Source organism: Cebus imitator, unplaced genomic scaffold (assembly GCF_001604975.1).
Source record: "Cebus imitator isolate Cc_AM_T3 unplaced genomic scaffold, Cebus_imitator-1.0 Scaffold129, whole genome shotgun sequence".
Classification (NCBI taxonomy): domain Eukaryota; kingdom Metazoa; phylum Chordata; class Mammalia; order Primates; family Cebidae; genus Cebus; species Cebus imitator.
Window position 1 is genome coordinate 6,668,382 of NW_016107444.1, and position 9,328 is coordinate 6,677,709.

At 46.4% G+C, this 9,328-nt stretch overlaps 1 protein-coding gene across 1 annotated transcript in view; it reads right to left on the reverse strand.

Moving 5' to 3' along the window:
- The window catches only part of IQCG (IQ motif containing G), a 37,156-nt gene that overhangs the window by 8,967 nt on the left and 18,861 nt on the right, over positions 1–9,328 (reverse strand). The window contains exons 6-7 of the mRNA XM_037742826.1: positions 5,752–5,833; positions 446–751 (exon numbers count right to left, since the gene is read on the reverse strand). Of these exons, the coding sequence (XP_037598754.1) occupies positions 446–751; positions 5,752–5,833 (388 nt within the window). The remainder of the gene's footprint in view (positions 1–445; positions 752–5,751; positions 5,834–9,328) is intronic.

The window sequence follows — 9,328 nt, forward strand, 5'->3', positions numbered from 1 at the left end:
AAGGAGTCTTCCTGTGTTGCCCAGGCTGACTTCAAAATCCTGGGTTCAAGGATCCTCCTGTCTCACTGCCTCACCTCCAGTTAGCTGGGACTAGTGTCTGGCTTTGCGTGCATGTGTGTGTGCGCGTGTGTGTGTGCATGCATGCGTGTGTGTGGTCATTTAGCTTTCCCCTCAAGATCTACCATTTCTTCCTCCTGATATTTTGATGTTTTTCACTGTGACTTCTCATCTCTGTAAATTTAGGTTTGAATGAACTTCAGCTCTTTGATGTTGAGAGTGAAAGGTACTAGTTAGATGAAATAAACAGCAGCAAAATCCTGCCATAACTAAGTATCTTGTTTTGCTCTCTCCCTATAATTAGAGAAATGGTGAGTGGTTTGATAAGGGGAGAAAGTACAGCCAATTTTCAGAGTAATTGGAAATGGAATATGCATATCCTCATTCAGGCTTTTATTTTCAACCTCAAGTGCAGGGGCTGTTGGAGAGATGGAGGGAAATCTTCCTCTCCCTCCTTCGTTAGCTGAGACAGTATCAGCAGTGAGAGCTCAAATGCCATCTCCGGGTTCTTTCCTAATGTCCCAGGGATTACCTCGATCTCTTCCAGCAAGAGTTCCTCTGTTCTGTTACACTTTTTCTGGGTCTGGGCAATCTGCAGCTCAGTATTGATTTTCATGTAGCGATTCTCCAAATTGGTTTTTGCTTTCATCTCTTGCAGTTGGTCCTTGAGGTTAGCAATATATTCATTCTGACTCTGTAGTGGAAAGACCAGGTTTCTAAACTGAAAATACATTCTACCTCCATTCGGTTCGGTCAGCAGCTTCAGGTTCCTCTTTGTACATAGAAATCAACAAGGAACTGGAACTATTTTTCGCACAATGGGAATTTTAGCCAACAATCATGAAGAGTATAGATGAGAGAGAACACAGCAGTTCTAAGAATCAGGGCTGTGAGATCAGTTCCCAGGCCATTACTGGTGTACTCCGTATTCCCCACACAGATTTCTTACTGTGGGAGAAAGATCACTGGTCAAAATGATCCAAAGAGCTGACTTCCCACCCAAGCCTCCAGCTATGTGAACTTGGCCAAGCCAAAGTCTCCAACTTTTTTACCTTCTATAAAACAAACAAAAAAATCTACCCTGCCTGAAATATCTCAGAGAGTGATTATTACGTTTCATTCAGAATACGTGTGAAAACTCTTTTTGCGGGTCACCAAGTGCTTGGCAATTGTGAGGACTCAATATTCATTAAGAAAAGTATTTATTCAGCACCCGGCATCGAGCTAGGTGCTAAGAAAACAACGGAGGTCTAAACAGACACATCCCTGCTCCTGTAGAGCTATGATCTCATAGAAGAGAGATGGCTAAAAAGAAACAAACAAATATGTGTGAACGTTTAAAATTGTGCAAAATGGCCGGGCGCGGTGGCTCACACCTGTAATCCCAGCACTTTGGGAGGCCGAGGCGGGTGGATCACGAGGTCAAGAGATCGAGACCATCCTGGTCAACATGGTGAAACCCCATCTCTACCAAAAATACAAACATTAGCTGGGGGGGGTGGTGTGTGGGAGACTGAGGCAGGAGAATTACATGAACCCAGGAGACGGAGGTTGCAGTGAGCAGAGATCGCGCCACTGCACTCCAGCCTGGGCAACAAGAGCGAAATTCTGTCTCAAGAAAGAGAGAGAGGACAGAGAAGGAAGGGAGGGAGGGAGGGGAAAGAAAAAAGAGAAGAAAGAAAAATAGGGTTAAGGGAATTTTTTTTTTTTTTTTTTTTGAGACGGAGTTTCGCTCTTGTTACCCAGGCTGGAGTGCAGTGGCGCAATCTCGGCTCACCGCAACCTCCGCCTCCTGGGTTCAGGCAATTCTCCTGCCTCAGCCTCCTGAGTAGCTGGGATTACAGGCACGCACCACCATGCCCAGCTAATTTTTTGTATTTTTAGTAGAGACGGGGTTTCACCATGTTGACCAGGATGGTCTCGATGTCTTGACCTCGTGATCCACCCGCCTCGGCCTCCCAAAGTGCTGGGATTACAGGCTTGAGCCACCGCGCCCGGCCAAGGGAATTGTTAAGAAAACATGTATCCCCAAATCCTGAAGCAGTCAAGACCTGGATACATTCCAGGGACGGAAAGAAGGCTCTGGAGGCTCTAGCCTAGTGAGGACCGAAGGGAGGACAAGGGGGTTGGAGGTAGGTAAGGGCACCACGTAGGACCTCGGAGGCCCGACTGAGAGATTCGGGTTTCATTCCGACTGTCATGGGAACCCTTGGAAAGGTTTTAGTCAGGGAGGTAACGTTTGTTTGAAAGAACTGTTTGAGAAGAAACAAAGAGTAACTCCACAGAGGTGGTCAGTTACCTGACAGCGTAACAAGCAGACACACAACCAGCAACAAAAGTGCATGGCTTCAATCAGAGACTCGCCCTCCTTTAAATACCAAATGCCTTTTCTTTTCTTTTTTTCCTTTTTCTTTGTGCTTTTGTTGCCCAGGCTGGAGTGCAGTGCCGCAATCTCAGCTCACCACAACCTCCGCCTCCCGGCTTCAAGCGATTCTCCTGCCTCAGCTTCCTGAGTAGCTGGGATTATAGGCATGTGCCACCATGCCTGGCTAATTTTGTATTTTTAGTAGAGATGGGGTTTCTCCATGTTGGTCAGGCTGGTCTTAAGCTCCCGACCTCAGGTGATCCACCTGCCTCGGCCTCCCTACGTGCTGGGATTATAGGCGTGAGCCACCGCGCCTGGCCTCCAACCTCCTTTCATCTTACCGTGTAAGTTGGGTAGAATTACTTCTTTTTTATTAAAAAAAATTTTTTTTTAGGGACAGGATCTCCCTCTGTCACCCAGACTGGAGTCCAGTGGCTTGATCACAGCTCACTAACCTTCAATTTCTGGGCTCACCTGATCCTCCCAAGTAGCTAGTACTACAGATGTATGCCATCATGCCCGGCTAACTTTTTAACATTTTTAGAGATGGGGGTCTCTCTGTGTTGCCCAGGCTGGTCTCAAACTCTTGGCTTCAAGGGATCCTCCCGCCTTGGCCTCCTGAAGTGCTGAGATTACAGACATTAGCCACTGCACCCAGCTTTTTTGTTTTTTTTGGAGACAGGGTCTTGTTCTGTCACTCAGGCTGAAGTACAGTAGCATGATCATGGCTCACTGCAACTTTGACCTCTCAGGCTCAAGAAATCCTCCTGCCGCAGCCCACAGAGGCTTATGATTATTGTTATCATTATCATCATTGTAGAAACAGTTTCACTATGTTGCCCAGGCTGGCCTCAAAACCCTGGGCTCAAATGATCCTCCCATCTCAGCCTCCCAAAGTGCCAGTATTACAGGCAGGAGCCAATGCTGCACCCAGCCTCATTTTTCTTTTCTTGAGATGGGGTCTTATTCTGTCCCCCAGACTGTAGTACAGTGTCACCATCGCAGCTCACTGTAATCTTGAACTCCTAAACTCAAGCAATCTCCTGTCTTCAGCCTCCCAAGTAGCTAGGGAATTAATTCTACGTAACTCCTGGAAGGAAAAACAAAGCGGTAATTGGAAAAATCCTCTATTAAGGAAAGCAGACACAGGCAGGGTTGTCCACACTGGAAGAAGAAGAATTGCATTGGGCCACACATAAAATACACCAACAATAGCTGATAAGCTAAAAAAAAAAAAAAAAATCACACACACACAATCTCTCCTAATGTTTTAACAAAGTTTATGAATTTGTGTTGGGCCCCAATCAAAGCCATCCTGGGCCACATGCGGCCTGTGGGTTGCAGGTTGGGTAAGCTTGACTTAAAGTGTCATTAGGTCCCAGCCCAGTGGGGCGGCTCACACCTATAATCCCAAAACTTTGTGAAATCCAGGCAGAAGGATCACTTGAACCCAGAAGTTCAAGACCGGCCTGGGCAACATGGCGAAACCTGTCCTTGCAAAAAAATTTAAAAACTCTCTAGGCCTGGTGGCATGCACCTGTAATCCCAGCTACTAGGGAGATTGAAGTGGTAGAATCCCTTGAGCCCCAGAGGTTGAGGCTGCAGTGAGACATGCTCACGCCATTGCACTTTAGGCTGGGCAATATAGTGAGACCCTGTCTCAAAAAAAAAAAGAAAAAAAGAATCATTAGGTCCCTAAGATGAATCAGAATGGAATTCTTCAAGTTATTTTGTCTACTAACTTCTTGGTGTAACTCTACAGAATCATTCTGATTGTATGAGAGTTGCTCCCGCTAGATCAGAATCATCCCAAAGAGATTGAGTATTTCTGGCACAGAATATGCTGTAAGCCCTTTGATAGCATGTCTTAGTATTTTGTATTCTCTTACAAGTTGCAGGATTGCAGGCAAATTACTTAACCTCACTAAGCCTATTTTGTCATCTGTAAAATCTTGCCCAGTGCCTGGCACAATTTATAGGCTCAATAAATGTTGATTAAATGAATTTTAAGAGACATCTGCTTTTGGCTCACTGTTTTCCTTCCATTCTTTCTATACGCACTTCCCTTCTCCCCTGTCTTACCCATTTCTCCCCCCCTCCTTTTTTCTTGAGATGGAGTCTTGCTGAATTGCCCAGGCTGGAGTGCAGTGGTGTGATCTCAGCTCACTGCAACCTCCGCCTCCTGGGTTCAAGCGATTCCCTTGCCTCAGCCTCCTGAGTAGCTGGGATTATAAGCATGTGCCACCACGCTTGGCTAATTTTTCTGTTTTGTTTTGTTTTGTTTTTAGTAGAGACGGAGTTTCACCATGTTGGCCAGGCTGGTCTGGAACTCCTGACCTCAGGTGATCTGCCTGCCTCAGTCTCCCAAAGTGCTGGGATTACAGACGTGAGCCACTGTGCCCGGCCATCCTCTGTAACTTTCTAGACTGCTCATAAGAAAAGCTGTCAGTTATCCTAATACAGCTTGTTTCTAACTGCTTAGATTGTAGCCCCAACTTGTTTTGCAAGTCAATTCCTTGAAACTTGGGATGTATTTTCTTGTAAAAGTAATCTAGATATGAGGTTGGGTCCTAGTGACCACAAAAGCTCACAAATCCACTTTGTCCAAGAAATAGAATACAAATACCATGATGAAGCCTAACTGCCACGTATAAGAAGGTTTATAATGTGCTTAATGTCTTCTCTAGGAATATAATTTTGCGCCTGGGATTTAAGAATACAAGAGGCTGCCTGAGACTAGGTCCCCTGTGGGGGAGGAGTGGGTGGTGTATGTGGGGTAGGATATGAGGATGAGAACTAAGAGCCTCAGGGGTGGGGGTCTCACAGGGCTCTGTACTTGAGACATACCTGTACAACCCAGGCCGGCTCTCTGGTTGCTCTCTTTATATTTTATTTTTTGTTTTCCTTTTTTTGAGACAGAATCTCACTCTGTCACCCAGGCTAGAGGGCAATGGCAGTATCTCAGCTCACTGCAACCTCCCAGGGTTCAAGCGATTCTCCTGCCTCAGCCTCCCAGGCAGCGGGGATTACAGGCACGCACGACCACACACGGCTAATTTTTATATTTTTCGTAGAGATGGAGTTTCACCATGTTGGCAAGGCTGGTCTCAAACTCCTGACCTCAGGTGATCCACCCACCTCGGCCTCCTACAGTGCTGGGACTACAGGTGTGAGCCACTGTGCCTGGCTATATTTTCAACAGTAAAGGAACGCCAGAAGAAACAATGATCTTTTACACGTAACTCTTCTCTGCTTGAGAAAGATAGCGTCCATATATTTAATAGCTATGTTAGCTCAGTCACTTTTGGTGTTACGCAGGTAATTCTTACCTGTACTTCAAATTGCCATTCTTTTTTGACATTAATTAGCTGTTTTTGAAGGGATTTTATCTGTTTTCTTCCTTTTTCCTCCCTAGAAGAAATGAGAATGATTTGTGTTCGGAGCAGAGCTTCTCAAACCTTAGAGTGCACGAGGGTCACCCTGCACACAAAAAAACAAATTCCTCATGCCTGTCATCCCAGCACTTTGGGAGGCCAAGGCGGGTGGGTCACCGGAGGCCAGGAGTTCGAGACCAGCCTGGCCAACATAGTGAAACCCCATCTCTACTAAAAATATAAAAATTAGCTGGGTGTGGTGGCACATGCCTGTAGTCCAAGCTACTTGGGAGGCTGAGGCAGGAGAATCACTTGAACCCAAGAGGCGGCGGTTGCAGTGAGCTGAGATCATGCCACTGCACTCCAGCCTGGGCAACAAGAGCAAAACTCTGTCTGAAAAAACAAACAGAAACCAAATTCCTGGCCTCTACTCCCAGAGACTCTGATTCAGCAGGTCTGGGAGGGGAGCCTGAAATGTGCCTCCTGTCGAGTTCCCAGGGATGCTAATGGTGCTGGTCCATGTAACACATTTGCAATAACACTTTATTTTTTTATTTTTTTTTGAGACGGAGTTTCGCTCTTGTTACCCAGGCTGGAGTGCAATGGCGCGATCTCGGCTCACCGCAACCTCCACCTCCTGGGTTCAGGCAATTCTCCTGCCTCAGCCTCCTGAGTAGCTGGGATTACAGGCACAAACCACCATGCCCAGCTAATTTTTTGTAGTTTTAGTAGAGACGGGGTTTCACCGTGTTGACCAGGATGGTCTCGATCTCTTGACCTCGTGATCCACCCGCCTCGGCCTCCCAAAGTGCTGGGATTACAGGCTTGAGCCACCGCGCCCGGCCCAATAACACTTTTTAAAAGACAGATTTGTTTTAGTAATTTGGAGGAAGATTTTCTGGTGTATCAGTGTTGAACCTAAAATAGCCGCCCCTGAGAAAAAGTGAAAAAGAGAAGGACAGCAAGAGGAGAAAGAAGGATCCTCTCTACCTTGGGCACTTCCATTGCATATTCTTCCCCTCGCAGTAGCCGTATGAGGTCGTCTATCATTATCCCTGTTTTACAGCGAGAGCTAAGGTAACTTGATATACTGGATATGAGGGTGTGCCTCGCCCGTCTCCCAACTACAGGGATGGAGGTTGGGTCCGAATGACCACAAAAGCTCACAAATCCACTGTGTCCTTGAAATAAGGACATAAATAAGCAAGGGTCACAGCTTCTAGGCTCTGAAATCCTTCGCTGTGTGTGTTCCAGGACCACACTTCCCACAGACTGCTCCCATCCAGTGACTAAGTGTGGCAGGAATAGTTTGGAGCAAGCCTTTCCTGGGGAGCCAGGACTTCCCTGATGGTTGACTTTAGTTCAAGTACCCCTGAAGACCTTGCCAAACATAGCAGTGGCATCCACCCCTCTCTTTCTCTTGGGGTCGGTCTTGCACTGGTTCCCTTGGCATTTCCTCTCACACAGACATTTCCCCTGATACAGTCTTTGCATGGATAATTCCATCTTGGCATCTATCTCTCAGAAGACCTGGACTTACATTGTTGCCATGGTCACACAAACAGTAAATGGCAGAAACGGGTTCAAACTCAGTACAGTCTGACACCAGAGCCTGAGAACTTAACTATATTACTGTTTCTCAGTGTGCTCTGAGAAACAGCCTTCTGCTTCTCTCCAGCAATACCATTATTTAGGTTTAAAACAAACAAAAAATAGCAAAACAATACCAGGATAAACAAAACAAAACAACAAAAAACGACTTCTTACTAAACTGCAGATAGGTAAAGATTTTTACTCAAGAATTTTTATTTTTATTTTTATTTTTATTTTTTGTTTATTTATTCTGAGACAGAGTCTCACTCTGTTCCCTAGGCTGGAGTCCAGTGGTGTGATCTCGACTCACTGCAACCTCCACCTCCCAAGTTCAAGCAATTCTCCTGCCTCAGCTTCCTGAGTAGCTGGGAACTACAGGTACACACCACCACGCCCAGGTAATTTTTGTATTTTTAGTAGAGGAAGGATGTCAGCATGTTGGCCAGGCTGTCTCGAACTCCTGACCTCCAATGATCCACCCACCTCAGCCTCCCAAAGTGCTGGGATCACATGCATGAGCCACCACGCCCAGCTCTCTGTTCCCTCTTGAAACAATACTAAAATAACAGGCAAGAAATAATAAAAGGTACAAACTTATAAAGACAAAGAGATTGGCCGGATGTGGTGGCTCACGCCTGTAATCCAAGCACTTTGGAGGCAAAGGAGGGTGGATCACCTGAGGTTGGGAGTTGAAGACCAGCCTGACCAACATGATGAAACCCTGTCTTTAAAAAAAAAAAAAGACAAATTGGGAGAAGCAGCAATGCAGTTGACACACATCAGCAAAATTAAAGAAGACGTAAAGCAAACGAGAAAAATGAGATCTAAATGTGTACAGAATGAGAAGCAGGAAGAAGACTGAATAAAGCTACAGACCCCCAGAAAAGCCCAGCACATGAAGGCACCACACATCTTTTTGTTTGTTTTTGTTTTGTTTTGTTTAGACAGAGTCTCCCTCTGTTGCCCAGGCTGCTGGAGTGCAGTGGTGCAATCTCGGCTCATTGCAACCCTCCACCTCCTGGGTTCCAGTGATTCTCCTGCCTCAGCCTCCCGAGTAGCTAAGATTACAGGTGACTGCCACCACACCCGGCTAATTTTTTTGTATTTTTGGCAGAGATGGGGTTTTGCCATGTTGGCCAGGCTGGTCTCGAACTCCTGACTTCGTATCCACCTGCCTTAGCCTCCCAAAGCGCTGGCAGGTGTGAGCCACTGCACCCGGCTACAGGGCTAAATCTGAGTGAAGTGACTGAACGTCTGGCAAAGGGGCATTATGACCTTTTGATTCCCTTCCCCAGCCCTTGTGGTCAGGCAGCTGCCTTTCCTCATCTTGGGATATCACGGGTGTATTGTTAGTTCCGGCTAGGTTTCCTGGAATAGTTGAACCAAGGTTTGGACTTGGAGACAGAACCAGACACAGCTGGAGGTGGAGATGAAGGGCCGTGCTAAAAACAGGGGATCGAAAAACATTACGCTTACTGGATGGTTGAGTTTCCCCAACCTTTCCCTGGCTAGCTCTCAACAGAGGGTTAGTCAGTCAGTGAATAACCATGGAGAATAACCACAGACAATAACCGTGACTTGTTCACTGCCCCTTACCCATCCCAGCGAAGACTGGCAGATTCTTCAAGACTGCTGACTATACCAAGGGAAAAGGTCTACTTTTTCTTCTTCCCAGCCATGCTACAGTGAAGCACTGTCCGCATGCACAAAGCAGTGCCTCTGTCGGCTTCTTAGCATTTCACTTGTAAATACAAACGAACGGCCAAAGATGACCAAACACTGAAATAATTCCCCCAACATTAAAAACAGAGACTAGAGCCAGGTGCGGTGGCTCACACCTATAATCCAAACACTTTGGGAGGCCAAGGTGGGAGGATCGCTTGAGGCCAGGAGTTGGAGAGTAGCCTAGGCAACATAGTGAGATTGCATCTCTAAAAAA